Source organism: Andrographis paniculata, unplaced genomic scaffold, assembly GCF_009805555.1.
Source record: "Andrographis paniculata isolate CXL003 unplaced genomic scaffold, ASM980555v1 Contig77END, whole genome shotgun sequence".
Taxonomy (NCBI): domain Eukaryota; kingdom Viridiplantae; phylum Streptophyta; class Magnoliopsida; order Lamiales; family Acanthaceae; genus Andrographis; species Andrographis paniculata.
Genome location: NW_026137614.1, coordinates 1,558,146 through 1,574,060, shown reverse-complemented (window position 1 = coordinate 1,574,060; position 15,915 = coordinate 1,558,146). Strand labels below are relative to the sequence as shown.

General features: G+C 39.0%; 1 protein-coding gene across 1 annotated transcript; it reads left to right on the top strand.

The window, feature by feature from the left end:
• Window positions 1-666: 666 nt before the first annotated feature.
• LOC127239179 (uncharacterized) lies at window positions 667-2,670 on the top strand. Its single transcript, XM_051257209.1, has one exon. The coding sequence runs from the start codon at window positions 667-669 to the stop codon at window positions 2,668-2,670; it is 2,004 nt and encodes a 667-aa protein (XP_051113166.1).
• The last annotated feature ends 13,245 nt before the right edge of the window (window positions 2,671-15,915 follow it).

Genomic DNA, 15,915 nt, shown 5'->3' with positions numbered 1-15,915 from the left:
GAATTAATTGTTGCTTAATTTACACTCGAATCAGGCTGTTGCATACACAGTATGGGCTAGTCTCGGTTTAGAGTGAGAGCACATTTTGAGAGCTTATCCTAGAGAAAGAAATTATTGTAGAAGCTCTCATTTGAGTCCCTCCTTATCTCCATGTTTTTCACCTGTGTTTGATACACAAAACCCACCGGAGAAGTTGCCGGAGGGAGAAGTTCTCGGAGACCCAAAGGAGATGAAAACCAGCTTGTTGGATGCATTACTCTAGGCTTGTTGTATAAAGTGGTGTCAGTACGCGTTTGTGACTACCAGTACCTGTGCATTGAATGCAAGGTAAGCTTTTATGGAGGATATGTGTTAAGTGAGTTTAAGGTTGTTATGTACTATTTTCTGTATTGATTATAGTGGAGTATCTCATGGATTGAGATCCCCCAGATGTAGGTTGATATAACCGAACTGGGTTAACAAATACTCGGCTCATTCATTGTTTTTCTGCTCAAGTATTTATATAGTTGTCAGTGAGCTGTTATTACTGTGAGTTAACTACGCTTCAAGGGAAGTTGGCCCTATTTAAGGTGTTCGAAGCAGACTTGTCGAACCACCATTTCCCAACATCTGGTATCAGAGCAGTGTTCTCTAAGTTGCTGAGTAGGTCCTTTCACAGTTGTAAAGATGAGCAAGGAAGGTCGTTTAACATCGAGACCTCCATTTTTTGATGGAACAAACTATCAAAGTTGGAAGAACAAAATGGAAGCTTTTCTGATGTTACAAGGTGAAGATGTTTCTAATGCTGTTGAGTCTGCATGGTCTCATCCCAAGAAGACCATCCAAGATGAAGATAATATTATCTCTCTTGTGAATAAACCAAAAAGAGAATGGACTCTAAATGAAAAGGCTGCTGCAATCGCCAACTCGAAAGCCTTTTTTTCGATCTTCAACGTTGTTGATGAAACTCAAGGGAAGTTGATATCAAACTGCAAGATTGATAAGGAAGCATGGGACATTCTTGAAAATGCATTCGAAGGATCAGTACAAGTCCGAGAATCAAAACTTGATCATGTGGAAACATTTTTCGAAGGACTGAAGATAAATGAAGACGAAACAATCGTTGTTTACTATAATCACTTTATGGATGTTGTCAATCAAGCAGAAGCTCTTGGAATGCACTTTGAAGAGAAGAGACTAGTGAGAAAGATGCTTAAAAGTCTCACAAAAAATTTCAGACCTAAGGTGATTATGCTCGATGAACCACAAAAGCTGAAAAACATGACATTGGATGAATTGTATGGTACACTGGTGAGTTATGAAATGAATTATCTTGAAGATGAAACTCCTAAAAGTGTGGCATTAAGTGCTGAAGACATGGAGCTGATAGAGTCTGATGAAGAAATAGCACTCATAAGTCGTAAACTTTCTCGAATGATTAGTGATAAAAGAGCAGCTAAGCTGAAGTATGGAAAATTTCCAAATAAAAGTGGTTATCGTGATGGAAATGCATCTAGCTCGCAGCAAAAGTACTCAGATCAGAAACCAACAAGTTACAACAAGCCAAAAGGAAAATTCGAAGGTGGCTTCAAGAAAAAATTCACAGTGTCTACTAAGCCTGATACAGTTCAAGAACCAACTTGTTATGGATGTGTTGGTGTAGGACACATTAAATCTGAATGTCCAGCTGTAAAGAAGAAAGAAAAAAAAGCCTACCAAGCTACTTGGAGTGATAATGATGAGGAAGGCTCTGCTGCAGGTGAAGAAAATTCAGAGAATGATGAACTTGTGGCGTTCATGGCTGGTGTTGATGAATCTAGTAAGGTTGATGATGATAAATCAAACGCTGAAAATTCTGAGGAGTCAAAAGAATTGGATGCTGATGAGTTGATTGAAGCATATGAGGGGATGGTTGCTAAACAAAAGAAATCCTTGGTGAAAAACAAAGAATTATTGAATACCATTTATCGATTGGAAGACCAAAAAGACAAACTTGATGATGAGATTGAACAACTGAAGAAAGATATTAAGGCTAACTCTACTGAATTATATGGTTTAAAGGTTGAAAATCAGAAGTTGAAGGAAGAAAATGACAGACTTCAAAAAGGAAAAGAAAAATTGGATGAACTTATTTCGATTGGAAAACCTTTTGGAGATCATAAAGGAATTGGTTTTTGCAAAACCTCTCAAAGTAAACCAACTACATTTGTTCGTGGTGGTCTTCTTACTGATGTTAAAGTTCCAGAAAAGAAATATGCTCTAGTGAAGAAACAGAAGTCCAGAAAGAACAGAAGCAGGAATTGGAACACAGGTCGCAGAACTCATGATGTTAAACCATTGTCATTACGTCCAGATGACTGCAAATATTGCAGATTTCCAGGTCATACAGCTGAAAAATGTCTCAGATTGGCGAAGGATGTGATGAATGGCAGAAATATTGAGTGGCCTACTGAAGGACTCAGACATAATATCAAAGTCAGATTGGTGTGGATGCCGAAGGAAAATCAAAAGCAATTGGAGTGCAATGTTATCTTGTCAAGCCAAGAATCAACTAGATCTGATCGTTGGTATTTTGATAGTGGATGCTCCCGTCACATGACAAACCAAAAGAATCTGTTGAAAAACTTTGTTGAGGATAGAAGTGGTGATATTATCTTTGGAGATGGTGCAAAAGGAAAGATTAGTGGCTAGGTATTCTTGAGAAAGAAGGAATTCCAAGACTTTCAAAGGTGTATTTTGTTTAAGGTCTGAAGCACAAATCTAATAAGTATCAGTCAACTATGTGATGATAATTTGAATGTGAAGTTCACAAGGGAATCATGTGAGGTATTGGATGTTGATAAGAGGTGTGTGATGACTGGTATTCGATCAAAGAATAATTGCTACTTATTGGAGAAACCAAAGATGCAAGCTTTGATCTTGAAAGATGATGAAACAATGTTATGGCATACCAGGTTAGGGCATGTCAATCCCCAAAACTTGATGAGAATCAGTAAACTTGGTGCAATCAGAGGTCTGCCCAGATTTACAAAGTTGCCTAGTGCTACTTGTGGTGATTGTGCAAGAGGAAAACAGAAAAGGGTTGCTCATCCAGTGTTGGAACAGCAAACTAGCAACAACTGCCTGGAACTGCTGCATATGGATTTAATGGGTCCCGTTGATGTTTATACCCTTGGTGGTAAGAAGTATATTCTGGTTTGTGTTGATTTTTCTAGATATACTTGGGTTGATTTCTTGCGTGAAAAAGGTGAAGCCTTTGATGCTTTTGAGAAGTTGAGTACAAGGCTTATGAATGAGAAGTAAGTGAAGATTAATAGACTTCGGACTGATCATGGGAAAGAATTCGAGAATAAAAAATTCAGTGGATTCTGTGACAAGTTGGGAATCAAACATGAATATTCTGCTCTAAAAACTCCACAGTAGAACGGGGTAGTGGAAAGGAAAAATCGAACTTTACAGGAAATGGCTAGATCTATCATGCATGCGAAAGGAGTTGCAAAGTTCTTGTGGGCTGAAGCTATTAATACAACTTGCTATGTGATCAATCGTGTGTATCTCATACCACACACAGAGAAAACACCTTATGAAATCTGGAATGGAAAGAAGCCGAATGTCTCATATTTTCATACGTTTGGGTGTAGATGCTACATTATGAAGGATCGGGATCAACTACATATGTTTGATGCTCGTTCAGATGATGGTATATTTCTGGGATACTCATTGAACTCAAGAGCCTATAGAGTCTACAACAATCGAACCAAGAAGGTGATGGAATATGTGAATGTAGTGTTTGATGATGCTCTTTCAGAGAAGAAATCTATTCAACAAGATGATGATGATGATGCTCCAAATCCAGTGATTAGAAGTCCTCATGAGATTCAAAATCCTCCTCAAAATCAGAATGATCAACCACAGACAGCTGGTGATGATGCTACTGAAAGTTTTATTAGAACAGATTGGTCAAAACCTGAGTGTTCCACTGAGATAACAACAACCAATCAACAACCTGCTGAAACTGAATATGATGCAGAAGTTAGAATATATGGTTCCAGAGTACCACAGAATCACCCAATTGATGCTGTCATTGGCGATCCAAAAGGTGGCAGAGTCACTCGAGGTAAACAGATTGATTTCAAAAACTTATCTGGAATGAACTGTTTTGTGTCCACTTTTGAACCCAGAAGTGTTGATGAGGCATTGAAGGATGAATACTGGTTGAGTGGAATGCAAGATGAATTAAACCAGTTTGAGAGAAATGGAGTATGGACACTGGTGCATAGACCTGGTGACTGTAACGTGATTGGTACAAAATGGATCTTCAAGAACAAGTCTGATGAGTGTGGCAATATTACTCGAAACAAGGCCAGATTAGTTGCCCAAGGATACACTCAGATTGAAGGAATCGACTACGACGAGACCTTTGCCCCGGTTGCCCGTATCGAAGCTATAAGATTGCTGATATCTATTTTGTGTTCACTCGGATTCACTCTTTTTCCGATGGATGTGAAAACAGCTTTTCTCAATGGATGGATTAAAGAGGAGATCTATGTTGAACAACCTAAGGGATTTCAAGATCCTTTTCATCTGGATCATGTGTTTCGATTGAACAAGGCTTTGTATGGTTTAAAACAAGCACCGAGGGCTTGGTATGAAAGGTTATCGAACTTCTTCCTTGAAAAGAATTATGTTCGCGGATCCAATGACAAGACATTGTTTATCAAGCACAAAGGAAATTAGTTGATGATTGCTCAAATCTATGTCAATGACATTGTATTTGGTTCCACCTCCGAGTAGATGAGAAAAGAGTTTGTGAAGTTCATGGACTCCGAGTTCGAAATGAGTATGATTGGTGAACTTACTTATTTCTTAGGTCTGCATGTTAAATAGTGTGTTGATGGTATCTTTCTAAATCAGACCAAGTATGCTCGAAATATGGTCAATAATTTTGGGGTGAGTAGTTCTATGGCTATCAGAACACCCTTAGGACAACAAGAGAAGTTGTCGAAGGATGAATCGGGAAAAGATGTGGATCAGAAGTTGTACAGGAGTATCATAGGTAGTTTGCTTTACTTGAATGCCAGCAGGCCTGATATCTCGTTTAGTGTTGGAGTATGTGCAAGGTTTCAAGCTGCTCCAAAGGAAGCACATTTGAAAGCCGCAAAAAGGATAATTCGCTATGTTCATGGAACAGCTGAGTATGGTACTCTAACAGGTCCTGTCTCAACCACATTGGTTTCACTGACTCTGACTGGGCAGGATGTTGTGATGATCGTAAAAGCACAACGGGTGGTTGTTTTTATCTCGGTGATAACCTCGTTAGCTGGAGTTCCAAAAACCAGAATTCAATTGCCCTATCTACAGTTGAGGCAGAATATATTGCTGCGGGAAGCTGTTGTGCACAACTTCTTTGGATTCGTCAAATGCTTGCAGATTATGGAATTTATTGTGATTCATTCACATTATTGTGTGATAATTCCAATGCTATCAACATATCCAAAAATCCCGTACAACATGGAAGGACCAAACACATTGATATCCGATACCATTTTATTCGTGAATTGGTGGAGTCGAATGTGTGCAGACTGAAGTACGTTGGGACTAAGGATCAAAAGGTTGATATTCTCACAAAGGCGCTCGATGGTGATCGGTTTGAGACACTTCTCCGTGATCTGGGTATATGTTCATACGCTCATAATCTTGCATATACGATGCATTATGTCTCCAATATATTGCTGCTTATTGGTAAATTATGAAAAAATTGGAGATGAAAAATAAGAGGGAAAATAGATATTCTGAAAAATTAAAAAGAATGGAATATTGTGGGAAGTTGATTAGATGTGAGAAGCCTTGATTTGACGGTGAGTTGTCAGTGCAGAGTTGCAGAAAGCAGTAATTACGGCAGCAATTCATTATGATGGTTCTTTGGGAATTGGTAAAATAACAATAAAAAAAAAAATTCAAATTTTGAATTGGAAGTTGTAACTTCCCCTCTACTCTCTATCATCCATATATATCTGGTGTAGGAATGATGGTTTATCTTTCACCATTTACATATTTAGAAGTCCCTTGTGTTTGAACAAAATTGTTGTGGATGGCTCAAACACGCTTCGGTGGAGAATCTCGCGGAGTTGGAAGGTGTGGACGTGGAAAGGGAAGTGCACGGTCAGGGCAATGTGGTTATATCAATCCTACTTCAGATTCTGGTGATTTGTCTGGTCCAGTTACTCTTGTGGATCCAATAACAATGGTGGCTCCCGTAAATGAAGAACAGTTGGCAGCACAGGCTGATGTTGCTGCTACTGCGGAAAAACAACCTTCTCTGGAAGTTACATATGGTACTTCAGATGTTCTTGGAACAGAACAACAAACCGAAGGGGTGGCTGCAACTGGGAATGACGATGATGTTGCCCCAGACCCTGCTGAACAAACTGTTGTTGGTAGTGATGGTGCTATGGATGCTGAGACTGCTGCTGCTGCACTCATCCCTCAACAGACCGAACGAGAAGAAGTTTCGCATTCTGAGGAAACTGAGATGGTGGAGACTGTTGTCCTCAGAGGAGAAGCAGTTCCTCCTTCTGAATCTCCTGTTGTTGCAAATCAAGTCCCCCTGACCAAACGACAGGCTGAAGCTGATATCCCGGAGTCATCACGACCTCCGAAGAAGAAGCAAAAGAAGACTCTGCAAAATCTGAGAGAAAAACTTAAGCGAAAGAAGTCTCGCAAACATAGTGATGTTCCTCGGATACCTTCTCCAAAACGTGCTATGGACGAAATCCACTTTGATGACGAGGCAGAACGGTATGAATACGATGATCTGGATTTGCGCAGCTTTATCGGTGAAGTGACTTTCAATAGTCCCCAACACATCGACGTTGGATTCACAGAGTACTTACAGAAAAAAGGGACTTTTTCATGGGCTGTTAGCTTGACAAGGTATTGTCCCAAACTTGTTCGCGAATTTTATGCTAACTTGCCTACAACTGTTTTGGTGGAAGGTTCACAGTGGTTTCACAAGACATACATCCGTGGGCAATTTATCGAGCTGAGCCCAGATCTGATCAACAGGCTGTTACAGCTGCCTACAGGCAACCCTGAACAATTGTCCTCTGAACTTGTGACAGAATCAAATCGAGATGTCGCCCTCATGGTGTCTGGGCGCAAAGCCAATGACTTTGGGAGACAAGGTCTGTAAGCCAAGGAACTTACCATGAAGTTTCAGTGCCTCTTCCGTCTTTGTGGTTACAACGTATTTCCCACTTCAAATGGTTCCTCCATTGGCACAGAGATGGATAATCTCATTCTTGCCATTGATAAATTTGTTAACCATTTGAATCTTGGTTTTCTGGTGGTTTCAAAGATAGTCAAGTTTGCTTGCGGCAACCTTAAGAAAGACATCCGCAAACTGCCCTACCCTGCTCTCATTACCCTGCTGCTATCTCATCACAACATCAATCCCACACCCGATGAAGAAATTGTTTACTCCCCTCCTTTTTCCCCGAAATCAAACCTGGATGGTTAGCATAATGATTTTCAGGAACCGACCCTGATGGACTTGGCGAGTCAGCTTTTTTAAGCCCGCAAACTTTTGCGTGACGTGGTGAAAGAGCAACTTCCCATCAAAACAACTTTAGATGAACATCGTCGCATGCTCACTCGTGCCATCAACCTCATTCCTTGCGATCCGACCGCCGTCGATGCTGGTGAAGTGGAGCTGGAGTTCTCCTGACTGTGATGCACTGTGTTTTGGCATCTGCTCCACGCAAAGGGGGAAAGATGTGCAAGTAAAGGGTAGTAGAGTATGTTTTATGTTGTTCTTTGATGTTATCTGTTGTTGTTGTCTGCTGGTGTTAGCTGTTTTTGCTGACTGCTTTTTGGCTAGGCCTGTTGGTTGTTCTTTTGTTGCTGTTACAACCATCGTATCTCTATTTGTCAACGCTGCATGTAGCCTTTGTTTGTTGTTATCGGCCTGTAATCGTGATATGAACCTGACTTATATTTTGTTGATTGAAGTTATTGTTGACTGCGGGAGTTTCTCTCCTGCACATTGTGTGCGTGCTCTCATATGCTAAAAATGGGGAGAATGTTAAATGAAAAATCTCTTTATTACCACTTTTGGCATATGAACAAATGACATTCTGCAGCCGCTGTCCCCAGATACCAAAAACAACAAATTACTTTCTGCTGCTGCAGACAAACACAGACTGCAGGCAGACTCTCACTTGCAACATCTGATTATGTGTGTTGTCTTGTCTATTTTGTCTCATACGTGCATATATCCATACAAGACAAGTTTGATAAAATAAGGATAGTCAAAGGAATGTCAGATCTATCTTGAGAACCGCCCTATTCCATTTGTGTACTAAGGGAATTAATTGTTGCTTAATTTACACTCAAATCAGGCTGTTGTATACACAGTATGGGACAGTCTCGGTTTAGAGTGAGAGCACATTTTGAGAGCTTATCCTAGAGAAAGAAATTATTGTAGAAGCTCTAATTTGAGTCCCTCCTTATCTCCATGTTTTTCACCTTTGTTTGATACACAAAACCCACCGGAGAAGTTGCCCGAGGGAGGAGTTCTCGGAGACCCAAAGGAGATGACAACCAGCTTGTTGGATGCATTACTCTAGGCTTGTTGTATACAGTGGTGTCAGTACGCGTTTGTAACTACCAATACATGTGCATTGAATGCAAGGTAAGCCTTTATGGAGGATATGTGTTAAGTGAGTTTAAGGTTGTTATGTACTATTTTCAGTATTGATTATAGTGGAGTATCTCATGGATTGGGATCCCGCAGACGTAGGTTGTTATAACCGAACTGGGTTAACAAATACTTGGCTCATTCATTGTTTTTCTACTTAAGTATTTATATCACTGTCAGTGAGCTGTTATTACTGTGAGTTAACTGCGGTTCAAGGGAAGTTGGCCCTATTTAAGGTGTTCAAAGCAGACTTGTCGAACCACCATTTCCCAACAAGTTACAAGAGGCAAAATTGATGTCACGGGGATTAATTCTCAAGTCACGACCGCTAGTAGTCTGAAGTAGTCCAAACGCATCTGGACCAATGTCAACCCTTTCGGGGCCATCAACACCGCAAGCAGGGGTCCAACGTCTCATAGCCACAAAGATGCAAGAACTACACCAGAAAAATTTGTGTTACAATTGTGATGAAAAGTGGACAACAAATCACCATTGTAAGAATCGGCCACACCTTCTAATGGTTAAATTCGATGATGAATCAATGATGGGAGGGAAGGATGAGTCTGCAGGTGTTGAGACAGAGGCTTGTGATTCAATTGTTTTGTTTCATTCGTTGGCAAGAGCGCCATCATATACCACATTTTGTTATAGGGGGTTCATCGGTTCTTCAACAGTACAAGTATTGTTGGATAGGGGCAGCACTGACTCTTTTATTCGCACCCAGGTCGTAGAACGTCTTGGGCTACCAATCAGGTCGGTACCATCCTTTGCAGTCATGGTGGGAAATGGCGGGCATTTACATATGGAAGGTCGGTTGTTGAATACACCGGTTGTTATACAAGGGAATATGTTCTGCCCTGAGTTATTTGTACTATCTATCCATGGAGAGGATGTCATTTTGGGCGCGTCGTGGTTGGCCACATTGGGATGGGTTCGCCACAATTATGACTAATTGGTGCTTGAATTCGAGATGGATGGTCGACTTATTAGACTAAAAAGGGAGCCTCGTATAGCACCACAATTGGCACAACTTCACCCTCCTCAAAAGCTATGTCAAGCCAATAATATTGCGGAATTGTTCCAATTGGATATCATCCCGTCAATTAAGGGAGAACGGGATGACCCCATCTGACCCACAACGTAGTTGACCTTCTTCAAGAATTCGGTAGCATATTTCAGAAGCCGAAGGGATTACCGCCCACGCATGCTACTGATCATGCCATACCTTTTCTGCCAGGAGCACCACCGGTGAAGATATGGCCCTATCGATATCCACATTTCCAGAAAGTGGTAATCGAAACTATGGTTAGTGAAATTCTTATGGATGGAATTATACAAGCGAGCTATAGCCCATTTTCCTCTCCAATAGTGTTAGTTCGAAAAAAAAATGCAACATGGCATTTTTGTGCGGATTATAGGGCCCTTAACGTTATTACTGTCAAAGATAGATTCCCAATTCCTACGATCGATGAGCTTTTCGATGAATTGTATGGTGCTCGGTTCTTTTCAAAGCTAGAGTTATGGTCCGGTTATCATCAAATCCATGTTCATCCGAAAAATATACATAAGATAGCCTTCCGTACATATGAGGGGCATTATGAGTCTTAGGTTATGCCATTTTGCCTTACCAATGCCCCGGAAACCTTCCAGAATTTGATGAATTCCATTTTTCAAACCATGCTCCGCCGTCATGTTCTGTTTTTTTGGATGACATTCTTCTATACAACTCCTCGTGGGTGGAACACCTATAGCACCTTCGCGGAGTCATGCAGGTACTTCGCCAACATCAATTGTTCGCTAAAAGAGAAAATTGTCACTTTGGTACTATCCAAGTGGAGTATTTGGGGCACATTATTTCACACCCGGGGGTGAGTGTAGATCTCTCTAAGATTGCTGCCATGGTTGACTGGTCAGTCCCTACGTCCTTCTGAGCGCTCCGAGCTTTTTTCGGACTAACCGGCTTTTACAGACGATTTATTTGGGGTTATGCGCATATTGTTGCACCGTTGATGGATCTACTATGAAATGATGGGTTTCATTGGACTGAAGACGCAATGGATGCCTTCAAACTGTTGAAATAAGCCCTCACTACTGCTCTAATTTTAACGCTTCCGAATTTTGCGCAGCCTTTTGTATTGGAAACCGAAGCATCTTGAGTGGGTATATGGGCCGTTTTAATATAGTCAGACCACCCTATCGCTTTCATTAGCAATAAATTGACACCTTGTATGCAAGCTGCGTCAACATACCACCGGAAGATGTTTGCCATTACTTGTGGAGTAAAAAAATGGCAGGATTATTTACTTAGGCGGAAGTTCACTATTGTAACGGATCAATGTAGTCTCCGCAAACTTATGGCGCAAACAATCCAAAATCTGGAGCAACAATGGTGGATTACCAAATTATTGGGATTTGGTTTTGACATTCAGTACCGTCTGAGTAGAAAAAACTTGTTAGCGGGCGTCTTGTCGCGCATGTATGTAGAGGAAGGATAGTTTTATGCTTTTTCAGGATCGGTGGTCAGATTACTCGATGAACTTCGTACTGCCACCAACCAGGACGCACACCTACAAGGCCTGATTTTGATCTCGGGTGCAACACCTCCGTATCGGGTTTGTCAAGGATTATTATTATTTCGAAATCAAGTGATGGTACCTTAGGATGAAAGAATTCAGCAGTCTATTTTACATAAGTTCCATAATTCTCCGGTTGGGGGACATGCGGGTGTTCAGAGAATGTATCGCCGGATTGCGAGTGAGTATTTTGGCGAGGCTTACGGGCGGATGTCAAACAATATGTTGCTCAATGCTTGGCTTTCCAACATGTTAAGTATAATACCACTTCTCCGGCGGGACTACTACAACCCGTACCAATTCCAAATCAAATATAGGAGGAGATCTTATTGGATTTTATTACTGGGTTACTGTCATCCTTCAGAAAATCAATTGTCTTGGTTGTTGTCAATCGGCTATCAAAGTATGCTAATTTCATTCCTCTGGCAGCTGGATTAACCAGCACGTCAACCACGGAGGTTTTTGATTGAGAAATTGTGCAGCTACATGACATCCCTCGTACGATTTGGAGTGACCGGGACCGTATCTTTTGTTGTGACAGATTACGATTATTGATCGAATAACAAACATAAACGTAAATATGACACAGATTTGTGTGGTTCACCAACGTGTTGGCTATGTCCACAGGTGGAAACGGAGAACAAATTTATTGAGGATGGTTGCGTTACAGATTACAGATTTCATATGAGCGAGACCCCCGTGAAAACTCAGCGAAGTGACAAACTAGATTCAAGGCGTGTCAACAAATCTCCACCTTGACTTGAATCCCACTTACAGATACATCATTACAATGCCAGATGAACAGACTCTTCCATTATGCCTTAGATTTTCCCCTCCTCGGGCAACTACCAATTTGTGACATTTAGCAAGTCCAAACAATGTCGAAACTTGCTATGAGAGACCAGTTTGGTGAACATATCAGAAGGATTATCAGTAGTTCCTACTTTCATCACCTTGACTCTCTTCTCATTCCTCATAAAGTGAGTCCTCTCGTGATGGACATGATCCTTGGCTAAACAAATTGTACTCAAGCTATTGCAATACTAAAGTAACACTGAAATAATATATAAACAACTGGTCTTTAAATAAGAATGTAAGAACGAATCTTCAAATTAAAAGTAATCTTCGAGAAAGTGTAAACCCACAAACTTTACAAATTTAAAACGTGAAATAAAAAGGCACTTAAAGAAAATAGCATACAAAATATATATAAAGTTATTAGTAAATCATCGGTACTTAACCTAAGATAATTAGTAACCTTTCCAGTTTAAACAAAATCAATAAGGAATAGATCCAAACTGCAACAACAAACTAAGCTATTCAGGCAGTCCATGAAAGCAGCTGACATAATTTAACTATACATACTTATCGAACTAAACATATATAAACTACTCTAGGCTTAAATTATCAACTTCCTATAACAACACTAATGCACAACAATATATATTAGTTCTGAGCTCATATTAATGGCGCACCAGGATCTGAATAAAATTATACATTTATGGACAAAATTAAGCCTAAACTTGTTAATCACAAAGACAACGAATTTTTAGGCTAAAGGACTAGCAACAAATCAAGTTATCTTGGTAGAACTTTGGTGCCAAGAAACAGGTTCTAGATGCTCAACATGAAACGAACTAAGTAGTCCCTTGCATAGTTGTCAATAGCGCTGCAATAGCAGCGTGGCGTAGCGGAGAGGCACTCTGCCGCTACGATCGCTCCGCGGTTTCGCGTTTACGCACCAGCAACATAGCAACCTGTAGTGGCAATCCGTTTACGCTACGCTGCACCGCGATTGTAGCTCATTGGGTTATTTTTTAACACATAAATAATTGAAATCTAACATTAACTTATAAAATATACTTTTCTATTATAATATAGAAGAAAAAAAACTAACATTTATCTTAAATCTTAACTAAATATTTAGATTTATTCTAAGAAAATAAACAAATTAGAAAGCCAAAAGTTGTAAGATTTGGTTTATATCATGTATAACCAAAATTTGTTAGATCGTTATGGTAGCAATGATTGATTGGTCTTATTGTTTTAAATGATATTGATGATTCCAATGAGGGCTTAATTAAAGAAGTTGATAATTGCGGATTATGAGTTAGTCTTTGATAATGATAATTTGATTAAGGGAGTTGTTGATATGTTTTCTAACAAGGATGCAAACATCAATACATCAATGATAAAGAAAGCTATAAATACTTCTAGCTCTAAAATGGAAAATGATATTATGTAACATGGCGAACATACAATAGAATAAATGGATGAGAAAGAAAAATATATAGACAAGAGTCTTTAAGCAGTGAGGATGAAGAAAATAACGAAGAAAAATCTTGGGAATCTATAATACAGTCACACTCACCGAAAGAACATACAACCAACATGTAAGTTCTTAATCAACCCTTATTACAAACAATCAAACTTGGAATCTAAAGATTTCTATTGCGAGAGGGCACAAAACAATTGAAAACTGAACCAGGATCCCAAGCAGTGTACGAAACCGAAGTATGATGCCAGAGACTGCATTGCATGCAATAAAAATTGAAAAGTATTAGCATCTATGTAAGTATACACCATACAATCAATTATATCTAAACTTGCAGTAACTTCAACTAGGCAACTATAGAACTAACTATGCTAACAACTTGAAGAAAAATCTTGTAAAACTAACCACCGATTACAGTTAATTCTTCAAGTAAATCAAAGTATTTCACCGACTCTAGAAATCTCGAACTGGAACTTCAACTACTTAATTATCAAATTCAACACACATATTTCGATCTCGATTTCTAATTCCACAAAGTCCCTCTGCCATTAATCCAAACACAACAGAGACAGAAGCTCTACTTCGAGTGACGAAGGTATAGAGACACTGAAATATTGGCGACAGAAAGTAAAAAATAGCCGTTGTTCTCGACATCCGTTGTTGTTATCGTCGTCTATCGCCCAGAAGCAATGATGCTCTTTGATAGAACCAAGAATAATCAAACAAGAAAACCCCTTTTGCCCAAAACAGCCAATGGCTAAAAATCCCAAATTTTGATTGAAATCCCAATTAATGTCAAAAAACAACCATAGCCTTATTTATACCCTACGTAGAACGCATGCCAATGAAAAAAAAAACCAAAATATAATAAAAAGGCTCAATGACCTGACGCGCGGTCAATCAAATAATTCACCTATTCCATGATCACAATTTAATGTAATACAGGGAAGAGATCGTCTCCACAGGAATTGTGTGATTTACTCTTTCGCGTTCTAATGTAGTAAATAAAATGGGGGGATTTTCTTTTATTATCTAATGAAGACAAAATAACAAAACAATTAAATCGATGGGGAACTAGCTATTAAGGGGTTGTCTGGCTCAAGAGATGATATAGTTATGGCACTTGTGTTTTATCATTAATTCAATAAATTTAATTCTTATTAAAGTATACATAAATTGGTTATAGTTATCAACAAGCTCTTACAACCTATTTTTCCTTACAGTGTAGGTAATTAAGGTACGACCATTAACTACCCCTAATTAAGCAAATAAACCTAAGTGCGCCCATAAGAAATATAGTCTAATCGCATTCTAATCTAAAAAAAAAAAACCCAATTCAATACAATTACTACCTAAGAACAGCAATTAAATTTAATTGTCTAACCCCCGGGAAGGAACTATTCAACCCGGTTGTCATCTATTCAAGTGCGAATACGATATACTACCTGAATTGACTTTAGATTATCAGACTAATTCAAATATCGGTACCAAAATATTCAATCAATCTAACAATCACAAACGTTATTATCAGAATTAGACAAATATTGATAATCAAAAAGAACTTTTATAAAGAAAATTAAGAATCTCCAAAACAAGAGAACCAAATCATTATCATCCCTCAAACCATAAAAGTATCTACTTCATAATCAACTAACAAAGAACAATAGAGAAAGATAAAGTCATAGTGGAAGGGAAATCTTCTCTGTCGATTTGCTCCTGCACGATCTATGAGTCTGTCAGTCTCCTGCTCCTGTACATATCTTCTCTGGCTGTTCTCACCCTTCTAAAACGTGTGATCCTCCTTTTTTTATTTAATTTTTGCCCTAATTATTTTTGGACATTTAATTAAATTCTCATGTCATAAGGGTATAGTTAGTCATGGCCGTAACTAACTAGGTGGTGCAAATCTGAATTTTTCTTTACTTTTTCTGTCAATTACGCCAAATTTGATATTTGTCCTCTGAACACAGCAAATAAACAATACGCATATAAATTAGGTAGAATCCAATCAAAATCAATCAAATATCGCATATGATATGAACATAAAACGCATGCGATTTCTAACTATCAAATCTCCCCACACCTAGATCATGCTTGCCCTCAAAGCATATATTCAAAATAAACCAAAGAAATCACAGGCGACTCAATATGACAAGAGAATCCAACACAACCAGTTCAATCCGAAATCCAATACATCAAGTCAAGTCAACCTCACAAAGTAAAGTTTATTTGCACATGCTCTCTGAAGAAGTGAAGTGTATAATTGGCTTAACACTCAGGTGGTACAACACAAAATTATCCCAAATGCTTGAGTAAAAATCAAATCTCCTTTGTTTAAAGTATTCGAATCTAACATAAAGAATCAAAGGGACTTTCAATAAAAGTTGTAT

Excerpts from the sequence above, each read along its gene's own strand:
- LOC127239179 (XM_051257209.1), top strand. The coding sequence starts at position 667 with ATGAGCAAGGAAGGTCGTTTAACATCGAGACCTCCATTTTTTGATGGA.